Source organism: Haliotis rufescens, unplaced genomic scaffold (assembly GCF_023055435.1).
Source record: "Haliotis rufescens isolate VD_foot unplaced genomic scaffold, xgHalRufe1.0.p SCAF_1, whole genome shotgun sequence".
NCBI lineage: Eukaryota > Metazoa > Mollusca > Gastropoda > Lepetellida > Haliotidae > Haliotis > Haliotis rufescens.
The window spans coordinates 32467460-32485290 of NW_025963779.1; the positions used below are offsets into that span (position 1 = coordinate 32467460).

Here is a 17831-nt window from a genome sequence, read left to right on the forward strand (position 1 = left end):
AATACGAAAGGCCATAATTAGTTGAAAAATCAAAATACGTATCGATATAGCATATGCTAACTGCATATCAAATTACATGCATGCAGTTCGAACCGGTTAACCAATAGCAGCTGCTATGGTTAATTAATACCTGCCTGGCGGTTCATTCCCGCTTCCTGGTTGTTCTCAGCCAATGAGAGGCATGCCCACAACTCTGGCCACTATATATGAGCTATATGAGATTACCACAGGGAAACGGGGCGACACTGCAGCAAACAAAGCTAATTAGTCACTTTGTCATAATGAGGGTGGAAGGAAAATATATCCTTGTCGTACTCCTACTTTGCTTCTTACCTGAAAGAGTTACATCAGGTAAGCAAGTTAAATCAATGTGATGTGCTTTTTCTGGTATTGTATATGTAAGCGTGAAAGAGTTACATCAGGTAAGCAAGCTAAATCAATGTGATGTGCTTTTTCTGGTATTGCATATGTAAGCGTGAAAGAGTTACATCAGGTAAGCAAGCTAAATCAATGTGATGTGCTTCTTCTGGTATTGCATATGTAAGCGTGAAAGAGTTACATCAGGTAAGCAAGCTAAATCAATGTGATGTGCTTCTTCTGGTATTGCATATGTAAGCGTGAAAGAGTTACATCAGGTAAGCAAGCTAAATCAATGTGATGTGCTTCTTCTGGTATTGTATATGTAAGCGTGAAAGAGTTACATCAGGTAAGCAAGTTAAATCAACTTGATGTGCTTCTTCTGGTATTGTATATGTAAGATATCTCAAAAGAAGTTAAAGAACGCCCGATTCTTTCATATTGTCATATCTTAACTATAGCAATATGAGAAACCCGTATTCTCTTAACCTTTAAAATAAGTAGGATCTTGATATTATATTGCTTTAATATTTTTTCCAATTGGAATATAAAGTATGTGTTGGACATTTTAGGATCCTCTGACTGCGAGGTAGAGTGTTGTAGGGGGTGCGAAGTCCACTTCACTGGAAAAATAAGGTATATTTCACCACACACTTTATTTACTTGCCGCAGCATTTTTACCTTAAAGGGAAACAACTCTCCAACTCTCAGTCGTCTGGGCGGCAACGTTTAAAACTAGGATTCGGACCAACTCGTTGACAGCATACGTTTACTAAAGCAGACGGAATACATCCATATCTGGGCGTGAAGTGCCTATCTAAAAACAACATACTTTGCTCAAAGGATTAGCCGATAATACGTTGATTGATTGTTCATTATTATCTAACTCAATCGATTTTTTAAAGACCCGTGGACATCATGAACATAGTTGTCACGTGTGATATCTCAGCTGACCAATGAGACATATGACACCTATGTGAAACACCTGAAACAAACTCTCGTGATCAGTTGAGAGACGAAGACAGGTAATAATATCCCCAACGCTAAATATATATACTTTTTTTTAAATATTACATTGTAACAAATACACGTGAAATCAAACAGGTTTCTTTGTACAGCTTCAGCTGTATGGGATATTGGTCCTTTATGTGGACATTGAAGGATACATTCCCCGAACAAGGTGAACTGGCTGATATTATACATATAACTTGTGGGTTGTAATTATGAGATTTGCGTTTTCTTTTCTTTCATTTGCTGTGGCAAGAATGCGCGAGACCTTAACGGTGACTGATCAAATTGTTCCATACGTAAAACATATCCGGCAATAGATGTCAGTTGTTCAAAAGTGCTATACGCTTATGGTTATTATTATTTTAAATATATAAAGTAAACGTTAAAACAAAATAAATTCGATATGGGAACATTTCTGATAAAATAAAAAGTTTCCGATACAATTCATTCGATCACTGCATCAAGATTCTTTGAAATTATATTATTGGGTATTTTTTAACCGTATCTCCTGTATATTGGTGGAAAAAATGCGTACAGCTGATTTATATTTCCGGCTTACTTTACTAGAAATTACACGTGGTAATCTTTATTTATGCAAATAAAACAATGCCTAGCAGAACGGAAAATACAATTTAAATGGTAAATCATCATGCGTGGTGATAATTTATCTCAATTTTCACATTTTGATTTACCAAGTTTGTTATCACCTGTCCGTTTGCCTGAATTCTCTGAAGGGACAGAATGTAGACTTGTTTTATTGTACAAAATATATGTTGACCGATAGCTTCACCCATTCAATTGGGTATGCACAGAAACACACAGTTTGACTGCAGTTCTCCATTGTATACCTCTGTAATCATATACAGCTTCTCATTCTCGCGCAACGCAACGCAACGAAAATAGCGCCGAACACAAGTCAAACCAGTAAAAAGTATAGTCCATAATAAGCAATTTTGAATCCGCGAAGAAAAAGCCGATCCATATGTCAAGACTTTCAGACTTGGAGTGTTGTTTCCCTTTAAATAAAATACAAAAATAAAGTGAAAAGTTAAAGTATTATGTGAAATCTGATTAACGACGTTTGTCTATATTCCATCAGCAAATAGTTATTGTAGTACACACAAGTCTGTTACGAGATCGAAGTTCAATTGGAAACCTTTCTTCACAGCTAATTATTGTTATCACTGCATCATCTCATGTTGTCACAGCAAGAAACATGCGACCCTCACCGAGCGGAGGTCTCGCTCCAGCTCATACAGCACGTCCTGTGGCTTCTGGGCGTGGGGCTCCTGCAGGAAATACCGGTAAGGATGAGGAGTACGCTCATTCGTGACCAACTCGTGTTATTCCGGGACAAGCCGAATAGCGACTCGTGCCCATCTCATGGCCATTTCTGCGACCGGGTTCCGTCTTAGCGCAAACGGGCATACCTAAAACAATTGTCAACTCGTTGAGTAATGGTTCACATATATTTCCCCATATATTATATATATTTCAGATGCAATTTAAAGCACATCGGGACATGCGGAATTATACAGTATGATTGACCACATTTAACTGTGTCTTGGGTATATTTTTAGATGCAAGACATATGTTAAACCAAAAATTGTTTCTGAGGGATTCTTTGACGAAGAAATTGAAATCATACGCGCATTCTGATTGGTTTGTCGTATTTTCGCACATAACATTCATCGATAGGGGGACGAGTCCTCTTGCAGGTTACGGAAAGGGGCGAGTGGTGACGAATGGAGTACGCTCTGAAAGTCCCATTCGTCACCACTCGCCCCTTTCCGTAACCTGCAAGAAGACTCGTCCCCCTATCTATGAATGTAATGTGCGAAAATACGACAAACCAATCAGAATGCGCGTTTGATTTCAAGTTCTTCGTCAAAGAATCCCTCAGAAATAATTTCTGTTTTTACATATGTCTTCCATCTAAAAATATACCCAAGACACAGTTAAATGTGTTCAATCATACTGTATAATTTCGCATGTCCTGATGTGCTTTTAATTGTAAATATAAATGATATATGGGGAAATATATGTGAACCATTGCGCAACGAGTTGACAATTGTTTTATGTATGCCCTTTTGCGCTAAGACGGAACCCGGTTGCAAAACTGGCCACGAGAGGGGCACGAGTCGCTATTCGGCTTGTCCCGGAATAACACGAGTTGGTCACGAATATGAAAGTCCCTGTATATATAATACGTGTACATTATAGGCTCGAGTATGCTACACGTCATTCGTTTACTTCGTGTATCGATTCATTTATTAATTGTGAAACACAATAAAAAATATGCATAATGAGTTTTCTGGCCATCGTGTTACACTTTTATCCTGCTGTTATTATTTAACCTTCTCGTTTTATTTATTTATCTGTATTCAATTGCTGTTATTGTTAATCCATCACTTACCGAATATGTTCTGTACCACGTTCATTATTCAGTCTGGGGGCACGGGTGGCCAGGTCGTCTAAGGTGCCGCGATTCGCTGTGCAGAGTTGCGTCCCTTGGGCACGCCAGAAACCTATGATTGTGGGTTCGAATCTCGGTTCGCCCCGATTATGTTTTAGGTTTGTCAGCACCATACCCGTGCTCGTGGGTTTCACCGAAGTGACCTGCATCACTTCGGGCTTTCCTCCCACATTAAGCTGACACGCCGTGATATAACTGGAATACTGTTAAAAGCGGCGTTAAACCCAACTCACTCACTCACTCACTCATTATTCAGTTTTGCTTGGCACGGGTATAAGGATCTATACTGAGACGTCGCTTTTACAGTAAAATAAAGAAGTTGTTATGCATAAACTGTGCCTACTTTCTAATAATCAAAGTTCTCATCCCTTTTACTTACAAGACCTTCATGTTTTACGTTATGTTCCAGTCGGCAATACTACATCCACACGGACTACAAGACACTGTATTACAGCACCGTAGGGATGAAGTGTGACCCGAGCTGTCAATGTACCGACAGAGTTTCTATGCTCCCACCTGCTATATCTGCTGCCTCCAACTCAACAACATCCGGCGGAAAATAGTTCCATCTCTCCAGCCTCAGACTGAAAGCGGTTATCACCCCTCTCAAAGTGGACCCTTCTCCCCAAATTACGACTTGAAGTAGTGCTTCTCTATAGGTTCCGATTTTACGCAGTTCCATATCCCTCTCTAACAGCCAACTCTCGAAACTCCCGACTTGGTCACCTGAACGTGCATGCAATCATTAGTGTTTTCACACACCGCGGAAACCCACAGCTGTCTATGTAATGTTAATGCAGCAAACAGATTCATATCAACGTTTACATTTGTGCATGCGCTGTCATTTAAGGTCGAAGTACAACGAAGCTTCAAATTGAGACTAAAAGAGATAAAAAAAGAGAGCTAAAATCTCCGAGCTTGTGTTTGGTTTGTAACCAAAGTCAAGTAGAAAAATTCTCACAAAATATTCTGTAATGTACTTGATAAATATAAGATTATATTTGATATTTTTTAAATTTTAGTAGTAGTAGTGGTAGTAGTAGTAGTAGTAGTAGTAGTAGTAGTAGTAATGCACGGTTTCTATTGAGATAGAATCATATTTTCTTTCTTTGTTTGACTTTTTCTGATTTCAGTGTTACCATGGGCACTTCATGGTGTTACGTCCACACTTGATGTTCCAACTATCTCTAATACAGCTACACTGTTTCTTTTGTTTTGTTGTAATCTATTAAAGATATCTTTTGTTCAAGTTTGAATCATATCGTCTTTCTTTGTTTGACTTTTTATGATTTAAGTGTTTCGTCTACACTGGATGTTCCATCTATCTTTAATCCAGTTACACCGTTTCTTTTGTTTTGATGGAATCTTTTAACGATATCATTTATATCACACAGAAGATGAAACCAGCACCTAGACTTCCCTTGGCAAACGTGTACCCCAGCCTATATCAAAGCCTAGTTTCTACCCTTGCCACATCAAGGCAATTTATCTTGGCTCGACCCTGGCGCCATCTCGCGTGCAACACGAGTTGTGACCCTTGTAATGAAAACGCAATATCCAATCAAATCGCTGGTCTTATCTCGTATAGCTTCCCAAAGATGGCGACGACCATAGGCGACGACCTAGTCGATTAGATACAGAAAAGATTTTGCGATTTCACCCCTGACACAAAATCAACGGCAATCGTTAGGGGGTGGGGGTAGGGTGGGGAGGTGTGTTTAAAAGATGGAAGAGACATATTCATGTCAACAAAGACAGGCAGCGGTAAATCACTTTTATACTAAGGTGTACCAGTCGTAGATGTTGATTTGGTGAAACGTTCCCTGATTGGACTATCGATAAGTGCGATTGTCCAATCATATTTAGCAAAGAAAAGTGGGCTTGATGTGGCAAGGGTCGAGACAAGACTTGTATAAACAGGCTAGTGGACGCTTTCGCCTGCGGAAGATGAACTTAGCATAGAACAGTACATCAGTTATATCATGACATGTCAGCTTAAATGTCTGAGGAAAGCTCAAAGTGATACATTTCGCAATGCTAGCATGAAGTAACATTCTTACCATTCAGACAAAGGGCGGTAGGGTGGTCCAGTTGTTTGAGCCTTGGCTCGTTACGTTAAAGACGTGGTTCGATTCCTAACAACGTCCCATTCTAGGCGATCTCCTCTGGATATTGCTGGAATATTGCAAAAATGGCGAAACACCCTATCCACTTACATGTATGAGATTCATAACACATTCAGCTGTGACAATCAATGTACAGGAATATAACAGAAGCTTACCTCACACTGTAGAGAAGTGTACATATACACTCTACCCCTTCTTCTTGGCCAAGACCGCCTCCGTGGTCTAGTGGTAGAGTGTCCGCCCGGAGAGCGGAAGGTCCGGGGTTCGATCCCCGACCGCGTCATACCAAAAGACGTTAAAAGATGGTACTTGTTGTTACCGTGTCTGGCGCTCGGCATTGAGGGGCTAAAACAAGGACTGGTCGGCTCGGAGTCAGTATACTGTGTCTGAGTGGGGTATTCATGTTAAACTGCGGCATGGTATTCTCAGTGAGCTAGCACTATAAATCGGCAGCAGTCCGGACTAGTACAAGCAGCCACACAAACACACACACGTACATGCACGTCGCTATATAAGTGCAATAATCTTGGACGCGACGTTAAACCCCATTTCACCTCACCTCTTCTTGGCCATGTTTTTTTCAGGTTTGATACTACACTACCGTACAGGGGCGGTCGGGTAGCCTAGTGGTTAAAGCGTTCGCTCGGCACGCCGAAGACACGGGTTCGATTCCCGAAATGGGTACAATGTGTGAAGCCCATTTCTGGTGTCCCCCGCCGTGATATTGCTGGAATATTGCTAAAAGCGGCGTAAAACCATACTCACTCACTCACTACCGTACATTGATAATATTAGACTGTGAGTGATTAAAGCCAACTTCAAGTATGTTTAAATCTCACGAAGATAGAATTACCTTATTTATAGAATTATGGTGAGTGAGTGAGTTAATATTTAACGTCACATCGGCAGTATTTCAGCCATATCGTGACGAAATATAAGACAATTTATTCAGTATAGAGGCCAGTGGCCCAAAATACAGACATATAAAGGTTTCACTTCTGAGCGCTATTTTGCATCCACACACACACACACACACACACACACACACACACACACACACACACACACACACACACACACACACACACACACACACACACGATATATAGATATAGATATAGATATATATATATATATATATATATATATATATATATATATATATATATATATACAAATACCGTATGTAGCATTCTTGGAAAATAGGTAAATTAAGTGGTATTTTAACATATTTCTTATTTTTTGCACATTGAATAGGTATACACTTATTGTTAGTGTATTTTGAGTCTTCATAATATTTATGAATATGTTAACTGCACTTTCATTTCTGATGTATTTAATAATTTACTTTTTTTCTAATAGAGGTATATGCATCACATACAAGCCATATCGTGACGAAATATATAATAATTGAACATCCAGTTGACATATTTTATGGTTCCATTGCAATTTCTTTCTCTTTTTTGGGGTCATAATTAATGTTTCTACCTTCTGAAAAAACGTTTCTTTATTCTGGAATTAAAAACTACTATTTTGTATGATTTAATATCCACAAAATGTATTTACCCATGTCATGATATACGCTTGCAGTGTCTTGAAATATTTCTGTTTTACGTTATTTGAAAATACAGTAATGAGAATGTCATAAACACTTTGTTCATTCCTTTATGAATTTAGACTAGAAATACGTTGCTGATAAGGTAATAAATATTTTAAATGTCTATGGAATATTGTGAGGGACAATCTTGCGATCTTGTAATCCCGCATCTTTTGCACATTTAGCTGGTTTCCAAAGATCGAGAATGCGAAGATGTTCTTGACATTATTCCTTACATGTCAGCTGTACAGCACGGGCAGTTGCAGAACTACCGTAATACATTAGCTTAAGACGCATTCACTAGAAATTCTATTGTCCCAGTGCCATGATTTGTTTGTATGTTGTTTGACGCCGCACTCAGCAATATTCCAGCTCTATGACGGCAGTTTGTAAATAACCGAGTCCGGACCAGATAATTCAGTGATTGATATCATGAGCATCAATCAGTTGGGATCCGATGACATGCATCAACCAAGTCAGCGATCCTGATCACCCGATCCGGTACATGAAGTTTTGTCGACTCTGACAACAATCATGGCTCAGCGCAATGAGTGAGTGAGTGAGTTAATGCTTTACGTCACATCGGCAATATTTCAGCCATATCGTGACGGGCCCAGCGCAATGAAGATCGAGCGTTCACAGCATGAGCTATGGCTGATTTGTGTCGTGTGAGTGAGTGAGTGAGTTTGGTTTAACGCCTCTTTTAACAGTATTCCAGTTACACCACGGCGTGTCCGCTTAATGTGGGGGGAAATCCAGAAGTGACGTAGGTCTTAGACGTTTACCACCTCGGTGAAACCCACGAGCACGGGTATGATGCTGACAAACCTAGAAACATAATCGGGTCGAACCGGGATTCGAACCCACAGTGATAGGTTTCTGGCGTGCCCAAGGGACGCAACTCTTAGACAACAGGGCCACCGATCAAATAGCAGTGATACCAGGTGTTCGGGAAAAGATGAGCGTATCCTGCTGCTACGGTGACACACCTCGCAAACACCTGCAAAGGCTAGTCAAATTGTTCACCAACAAAAACACAGGAACAAATGGTATAAGTGAAAATAAGGAATTGCATCGGACATCATTTTTGTCACTGATGCGTCAAATTTGGAAATGTCCTCAACATATATTCCATAAAATTTATTTGAAAGCTTTACTTAGGCCTTTAATGTTGTAACCTTGATCAATCGACTTTTGAAAAAAAATTGTGTGCCACTCTCTAAAATCTTGGTAGAAAGAGCTTGCTCGAGTTTACCTCGAAAGTTGTAAAATGTAGACACCCGGGGCTGGAGCTGCTGAGATATAGTTCGGCGTAAAGGGACTGAGTGAGTATGGTTTTACGTCGATTTTCGCAATATTCCAGCAATATCACGGCGGAGGACACCAGAAATGGGTTTCACACATTTTACCCATGTCGGGAATCGAACCCAGGTCTTCGGCGTGACGAGCGAACGCTTTAACCACTAGGCTACCCGACCGCCCCTACATAAAGGGAAAGATGATTGTTTGAAAGTTGAAGTCATAATTCTTGCCATACAGTCGACAATTTTGGCACTCTAAATCTTTATACATAGATCTAAATATGAAACAGACGAGGCGGCCTCACTGGAAGTGAACTGATCATTTGATGGTTATCGAATAATATAAGCTAGTCGGTATACCTGATATGCCAAATTAACTTGTTTTGATTTTGTCAATCAGAGCAGAAATTACTGTCCATATGCATCTAAAAACAGATCAGCAAAAAGGGGGTCACAATTGGCTCCAATGTCTTTATGTCTTTATGCCTACTTGTCTTTATGTCTTATCCCCAAATTATGCATAGATGTTATCAACCAGTGAGTGAGTGAGTTGGGTTTAACGCCGCTTTGAACAGTTATTTCAGTTATATCACGGCGTGTCAGCTTAATATGGGAGAAAAGCCTGAAGTGACGCAGGACTCGGACGTTTACCAATTTGTTGAAACCCACGAGCACAGGTATGATGCTGACAAACCAAGAGGCAGAATCGGGGCGATCCGGAATTTGAACTTACTTTCATAGGTTTCTGGCGTACCCAAGGGACGCAACTCTGCACAATGAATTGCTGCGCCTTACACGACCAGGCTACCTGTGCCCCGTTATCAGTGAGGAGATCCAGCATTTCACATATTGTTTTCTTAGTAAATCATGTCAATTGCTTTTGTTTTTGATAAATTGTCCTGAACCTCTGAAGATAGATATATAACTATATTACTCAAAGTTTGCTAGGTACAAAGTTTTCATGATATAAAAAAATCATCAAACCAAAAAAAAAGATTGAAATGGACAGAAGACAGGTTTCTCCTGAATGCAGCAAGACGTCATCACTGTGTGACTGCGACCACACTTAGAACGCCAGTGGCTTTAACGTTTCTACTCAGACAGTGCGTAAACGTCTCAATACCTTGGGAGGCAACTCTAAATGGGTTTGTTGCTAAGGATAGAAAAGTTGTTCTGGAGAAATGGAAAACTGATTATTGCTCATTGTATAATGCAGATCCTACTGACTCGTTTGATGAATTATTTTATGAAAATATTTTATATGATGTAAATAGCACCTCTACTAACCAACAGCAATATGACGTTAGCAGTCTGAATGCTCCTGTAACACGGGAGGAGCTAGTTAATGTTATTAACCGTACTAAGCTTGGTAAGTCCCCTGGTATTGATCAAATCCCAGCTGAGGCATTGAAAAATAACACATGTGTTGCTCTATTACTTAAAATTTTCACTTACTGTTTTGAGTATAATACTTGTCCGGACACTTGGCAAAAAAGCATGGTAACCCCTATCAAAAAGCCAGATACTCTCGCCGACGATCCTCTCAGTTACCGTGGTATATCGTTGATATGTATCCCGTGTAAACTCTATTCTGACTGATTAAATCTCCGCTTTACAAAATGACTGAACGACAACGAAATTCTTGCAGAAGAGCGAAATGGCTTTCGCGCAAAAAGGAGCACAACTGATCATCTGTATACACTTTACTCAGTCATTAACAATAGAAAGGCAATTAAGAAATCTACTTTCATGTGTAACATTGACGCTATGAAAGCTTTCGACCGGGAGAACCGTAACTGTCTGTGGTATAAACTGTTAAAATTGGGTATTGGCGGAAAGTTTTATTTTGCAGTTAGATCGATGTACGAAAAAACTAAGTCGTGTGTGTCGGTAAACGGTCATCTCACAGACATGTTCCCCGTATCAAGCGGCGTAAGACAAAGGTACGTCTTATCCCCCACATTATTCTCCGTATTTATTAATGATTTGGCACATGAAATGAACAATCTTCACTGCGGTATAGACATCGACGGTACAATGCTAAGTTTATTATTATATGCGGACGACATTGCACTTATAGCCCCTGACGAGCGCCCTCTCCAATCTGTGTTGGACTGTGTCGCGGACTGGTGTGAAAATCAACGTAAATAAAACTAAGATCGTTCATTATAGACTTCCGGTTGTCGCAAAAACTACCTATTTGTTTAACTGTGGTGAAAGTTTGACTGACATCGCTCCGAGCTATAAATACCTCGGGCTTTGATTCCAGGAACATCTCGACTTAAATTATACCGCAAAAGAAATAGCTAAATCCGCGGGTAGAGCGCTCGGCGCTATAATTAGCAAATTTAAAGTAATGGGTGGATTGCCGTTCGAGGTTTTCAAAACATTGTACGATAATCTGGTTCAACCGGTGTTATCCTATGGTTCTGCTATTTGGGGTAATCGTGAGTTTGGATGTATTGTCAACGCGCCTGCTGACGGGGAATTAGCTCTTGGGGAATAAAGGACAAAATCGACATCACTGTCCCGGAACGCTTTATGCACAACATGTAAACAATAAACAACAATTGCACAATGAGCGGAATACCTGCTCTGACAACACAAACACAGCGATGAGCGGACCTTCCAGCTCAGGCGTACAAGAGGTGAGCGCATCTCCAGCTCACCTCAGGGCGTTTCCTACGAGCGGCACATCCTGCTCGAGGTCGTCCCTACACCAGCACTCGGAATACCAAGCCTGACTAACACCCTAGTAACTGTGTAATGGTAGCACATATATAGTACTGAACAATGGAAATACAATGACGTTGCTCTGGACAGCGGACTTCCGGGGGTGACGTACCGACACAACTCAGGGGATGAACAATTAAGGCAATAAATGTCATACTATAAATAACAGTAATTAACGGGAAGTGATAAAGTAGCCCAGGTTGGCTGTCAGTCAATATACAATGAAATGTTGGTGAGGATTAACAACGGGGATTAGCGCCTAAAACGTAATGACAATTAAGTTATGGAGACATGGCTACAGGGTAATTTGCCTATGGAGTCAAATGTACTTCAGACAATGGTAGTCATAAATCAGTCGCTATGACAGTATTAACGCTGTCCAAAATAAAGCGTACTTGGCAACTCGCGCAGAAATGGGGTGGCTATCACCTCTTACGAAACAAAGAATCGATATCTCACGTTTTTGGTCAAAATTGAATAATGCAGCCCCCAAACGTTTGATTTGCCTCATTAAAACCTGGTCAAGAAAATTCAGTAAATCCTGGGATAACGCTGTGCTAAACATGCTTAATAGTGTACAGCTTCTTGGTTTAGATGTTTATAATGTCTCACCGAGAGATTTACATATTATTAAAGAAAAACTGATTAGTATTGATGGTGAAAGGTGGCATAGTCCCTTATAGAATGATTCTGGTCAGCCTAACGGTAATAAACTCCGAACATTATTTAAGAACACGCTTCATACTTCCTTTTATGTCTACAATAACTGGAACAGGTCAAACCGTAGCTGTTTAGCTAAACTTCGTTGTGGCACTCTTCCGTTAGAAGTAGAAGTTGGGCGATTCATTCCCTATAACACCTCTGTCAGAACGTACCTGTAAGTTTTGTAACTTAGATAGAGTTGAGGACGAAACGCACTTTTTAGTTACTTGTGATCTTTATTCAGACCTAAGATATAACTTATTCCATCAAGCGTCTTTAATTAACCTATCGTTAGTGGCTATGACTCCTACTGACCAACTCGCCTTTCAATGCAATGCGATGAATTATCGGCAAGCCTTGCCGCTTTAGTGAACCGGATGTTTCAGCGTAGAAAGCATTATTACAATAACTAGTAATATGCCATAGGCACGGGCGCACGCCGTCTGTCTCGTATTGCTATGACTGTTGCACATGTAGTTGTATCTATCCATCGACCCCTTAATAAAATATTTTCTTCTTCTTCTTCTTCTTCGTCTCAGTGAGGCTGGTCTCCGGTCACGGAGGGCATGCATTCGCATTCCACTGACCCGACATCACAGGCAGGCACGTTTGGATTGGGCTGAAGAACACGTCAATTGGACAGACTAAGACTGGGCCAAAGTACTTTTCAATTATGAATTGAGATACTGTCTAGACTTCACAGATCTGGTGCAATCGGACCGGACTTCTAATGGACGAAAACGCACGGCCTCATCGTGTTTGGGTCGTTGATGCTTAGTTAGAGCAGGAGACAAATGTCCGCCTGGAGTGGCTAGCCCGGTCACAAGACCCTATCAAACGTTCATTTGTGCCTCGTCACTTAATCATCACTCGTTAAAATCACGAAAATGTTAACGCGATTCATAACAAATGAACAATGTATTATGACTCTCAGAGACATGTTGAAGAGTCTTCCATATACCTTTCAACTTTTCACCACGCTGACTTGGTTGATGCATGTCATCGGATCCCAATTGCGTGGATCGATGCACGTGATATAAATCTCTGGATTGTCTGGTTAGACTCGATATTTACAGACCGCCGTCATATTGCTGAGTGCAGCGTTAAACAACAAGCCAACCAACTTTCTTGTATGCAATATGGCTATTGTCATGTGTTACTCCTACAGGTTTTATTTGGCCACGTTGAATTAGTCAGTCTCATAGTAGATTGCCACTGAAATTGTCAACTTTTACTGGTTCAGACCAATTGGCTGCCCAGCAAAACTGAAACAAGTGAAACAAAACCCGAGTTTAAGATGTATATCAATCTGAGTGCTGCGTTAAACAACAAACAAACAAAAACCTTGTCACCACATGCGCTCTCACTGTGGTAACTGCTGTGGTGTGAAAGTGTGTCGGACAAATAATGTCATGCACAGAAGGAAGATGAAACCACACCAGGCAGGTATCTCCCAGACCTGAGTCATTTGTCATTTGGCGTTTTTACAACCCAGTCAAGAAGCTACTTGTCTATAGTGTAAAGGATAACACCGATGACTGTGATGGCCACCAACTTTCTATTGGCACTTCTAGGTAAGTACAAGACGTGAAACTTTACCTTGATATACTGGCTCAGCTCCATAGGGACGACTTGGCCTAATCGACAGGGTGTACTATAGCAAATAATATTTTATGTACATCTTAATTCTACATCTCTATTACTGAGATCAACACAGCTGAGGAATGCCTACCCTAAACATACATGACAGGCAAATACTATGTATAAGGCATGATACTCAATAGTACGAGGGGCGGTCGGGTAGCCTAGTGGTTAAAGCGTTAGTTCGTCACGCCGAAAACCCAGGTTCGATTCTCGACATGGGCACAATGTGTGAAGCCCATTTCTGGTGTCCCCCGCCGTGATATTGCTGGAATATTGCTAAAAGCGGCGTAAAGCCATACTCACCCACTCACTCAATGGTACGAAACCGAAATTTGTTCATATGCATATGTGCGAATTTACTCTGGGCGGTACAATCTGGATTAACGGGGTTCCACTATATTTCTAACTCTTTCAAATGCGTGCTGATTTTATTTCCAAATCGACTGCAAGGGAATACATTCGAGATTATGTTTTCATTCAGTGCTTTCATTCGTAATATTCTATGGCGATCTTCAGCAGTTGAACTATCTATGGCCATCTGTTGCCCGCCGAAGAACCACTGCGCCGACGACGTCTGTCACAACACCGGCTTCTGTAAACATGGATGCGAAGAAGGCTGGAACGGACCGAAATGTGACACCCAGACTGTGTGTCCAAACTGTCAATGGGGGCACTGCAACAAGGCGAGAGCGTGCACCAGCGGCTGCCTCGCTGGTTTCTATGGTGACACGTGCAACAAGACATGTCACGAGCACTGTAAAAATAAATGTGACTTCAAGACCGGTGTCTGCTTGGGAGGCTGTACACCAGGATGGTATGGACCATACTGCGGAAACAAATGTGGAGAAGGTTGTATCCAAAACTCGTGTCATCGGTGGCACGGCAAGTGTCAGTGCCGCTCTGGATGGTTCACAGAACGTTGTAACCAGGAATGCTTTGGTTGTCTCGGTAGGGTCTGTGATCATCACGACGGTAGGTGCAGGAGAGGATGTAGAAGTGGCTGGACAGGGGCCGCGTGTTCTACCAACATGTGCGTGAACTGTGTCAACAGCGCATGTCCGTCATGGACATCCGGTGCGAGATGTCATGGCTGCGTTTCCGGTTACCGTGGTCGAACGTGTGAAGTAAAATGTGCCGACAACTGTGCCATCTGTTCACAATTCGGCAACACGTGTCGTGAGTGTAAACTGGGGTCATCTTGTAACACCGTGTCAACAACCAAAGTTTCGTCAACCGTTACCAGTTACGGGGTCTCCAGCAGCAACAACACAGTGACGTCAGAGAGTAAGACTCCAGTTCCCAACACGGGACGTTCAAATGTGGTCCAACATGAAGCAACAGGGTGGGATGCATGTGAGTTTGAAATAGTTTGTGACATTCATACATCTATCACGGACATAAAAAATTGTAAATGATTCCATGACATTTGAGTGGCTAACCAAGTAATTGTTTTCCGTTTATGTTTCAATAGACCGAAAACAATATGCCGATAATGGGCCGTGTAGTGCCGCCGATTTCGTATCCTTGTCTACAGTTGTTTGTTTATTGCTTAAACGAGCAGTTTGTGAAGTTATTTTTTTGAACTTATTTATTTCTAAAAAATTCCTTCAATTTATTGTTGTTGCGTTTATGGAGGTGTAAGTGTAATAGAGTATATCCGAGTTTTTATCAGACAATCAGGAAAGAGAAATTCGGTACTGGCCAACATTTTTTAAGTTTATGGAAACATAAACTTTTAAAAAATCGTTTGGTTAGCCTATCAACTATCACTTTCAATTAATTAATAAACCTTAGAATGAATATATAATGTGTCAGCAGACAATCACCAATCCAAACAGCCGGTTCTCGTTATCTAGGCTTCCACTATGTTTGCTTGCTTGTTTGTTGTTTTACGCCGCACTCAGCAATATTCCAGCCATATGACGGCGGTCTGTAAATAATCGAGTCTGGACCAGACAATCCAGTGATTGACATCCTAAGCATCGATCCGATGACATGCATCAACCAAGTCAGCGGCCCTGACCACCCGTACCTGATAACAATAATCTAAATCGGAATGGGCGGGTGGTTGTTTTTTGTGTCAAATGTAGTATAATATCAGAGGGAAGAGTAGTTCAAGGTCAGTGATAGGGTTGTAGGTATAGCCTAGTGGTTAAAGTGTTCGCTCTCCACGAACGAGACCCGGGTTCGATTCCCCACATGGATAGAATGTGTGAAGCCAATTTCTGGTGTCCCCCGTCGTGATATTGCAGGAATATTTAGGCGGTCACTTAATCGAAAGGTCACGGTGACATATTATACATTAAACACATTTCGTATTTTAGACTCCTCTTCCGCGATCAGAAGGACTAGTTTCATTTTCGCTTGTATCCTCTTGGCCTTTGGACTGTTTCTCACAGCATGGTGTGCCCAGCAAACGTGGTATGTTGGATGTTTAAATAAAGAGTGAGTGAGAGTTAACGCCGATTTTAACAGTATTTCAGTGATACCACGGCGTGTCTGCTTGATGTGGGAGGAAAGTCCGAAGTGACGCAGGTCTTTGACGTTTACCACTTTGGTGAAACGAACGCGCACGAGTAGGTTGCTGACAAACCTAGAAACTTGAACATGGCGAACCAGGATTCGACCCCACGATCATCAGTTATATGCCTGAAGGCCTCAATTGCGGCGCCTTCGACGACTGGGCCACCTGTGCCCGCGGAAGTTTATATAGTGTGTGAGTAATGTATCATCACCAGGATGAATTTGGGATGCGAACCCATAACCAGATGATTCTGCCAGTTTGATGATGATTTCAATAATCCCAAATAATTGAACATGCTATCCTGATTTCAAAGAAAATTGACATCTCCCCTTCATCCGTTATGATGTACCGTTAATATGTCATATAACGTGGCATGCTTGCATTTTGGCCAGTTGGAAATTAACAGGAACTGTTCTGCTTTAGTTCAGGGTAATTTTACAATGTTGTTTAATGGTTGTACTTCCTTGAGGAAAATATATCTCTCGCTAAACATTGATGAGTCACTAATTCTCCCTTGTTTTACTTTTAAATATAAATACATCTCTGTACACATGTGACCCTTACAGAGAAACCCCGTTATTTCAGTCACTGTTAATCCGCAACCATGTCTTTCGACAGATTACAGTTGCGCCTATATGTAAACTAATCATGGGAACGTGTCTACGTACTTAACATTCGTTATTCCGGACAAATTCACGATCACCGTCCGTATTAATGGGGTTTACTCTATGTTTCAGGAGACTATCGCAGATGAAACCAAATAAACGAACGGGTTTGGATTATATCTACTCTGTGAATAACGCACAAAGGCATTCTCAATCCGGATTAACGCATTTACATGAGGCTGACGTCTACTATGACGTCATCCACACCAGTCTTGGTGACATCAGAACCCAGCGTGATGGACGTTACCGAGACATCCCAGTTCGTTATGAGTCTTTGAGATACACGCACAGTATCAATGATAATGACCTGCAATAAAACTGGTCATTGTAGTTTTGAATGTGAATGTGGTTTATATTGCATGTAAGATTCTTTCACTTGAATTGTTACGTTAATGCATACAGGTATCCCGGTTATATTGTGACAGCTCATGATCACTGACATACCATGCCGCAGTTTAACACGGATACCCTACTAACTCACATTATACTACTCCGAGACTACGAGTCCTTGTTTTATCCGCTTAATGCCGATTTCCCGGCACGATAGGATACCAACAATTTACGGGATTCAACCAGGGTCCTTTCACTCTTCGGGCTGACACTCTTTCCACTACACCACGGAGGCGGTATATTGTTTTTAAAGCGTCACAAATAGCGTTACATTGAGTTAACGTCTCATTAACGTTGTAACTACA

General features: G+C 41.1%; 2 protein-coding genes across 4 annotated transcripts; both read left to right on the forward strand.

The window, feature by feature from the left end:
* Positions 1 to 205: 205 nt before the first annotated feature.
* Positions 206 to 5100, forward strand: LOC124110962. The gene is made up of 4 exons (XM_046470475.2): positions 206 to 351; positions 930 to 993; positions 2577 to 2672; positions 4254 to 5100. Exons 1-4 carry the CDS (start codon positions 207 to 209, stop codon positions 4405 to 4407), a joined length of 459 nt encoding a protein of 152 aa, XP_046326431.1. The 5' UTR covers position 206; the 3' UTR covers positions 4408 to 5100.
* Positions 5101 to 13721: 8621 nt separating this feature from the next.
* LOC124110964 (multiple epidermal growth factor-like domains protein 11) lies at positions 13722 to 17741 on the forward strand. 3 transcript variants are annotated; one of them, XM_046470480.2, is made up of 4 exons: positions 13722 to 13877; positions 14467 to 15300; positions 16272 to 16392; positions 17209 to 17741. In XM_046470480.2, exons 1-4 carry the CDS (start codon positions 13838 to 13840, stop codon positions 17450 to 17452), a joined length of 1239 nt encoding a protein of 412 aa, XP_046326436.2. In that variant the 5' UTR covers positions 13722 to 13837; the 3' UTR covers positions 17453 to 17741. The 3 variants fall into 3 exon arrangements, with proteins under 3 accessions (XP_046326436.2, XP_046326435.2, XP_046326437.2); XM_046470479.2 differs by having other exon boundaries at positions 13723 to 13877; positions 14464 to 15300; XM_046470481.2 differs by having other exon boundaries at positions 13727 to 13877; positions 14464 to 15300; positions 16272 to 16368.
* Positions 17742 to 17831: the final 90 nt, after the last annotated feature.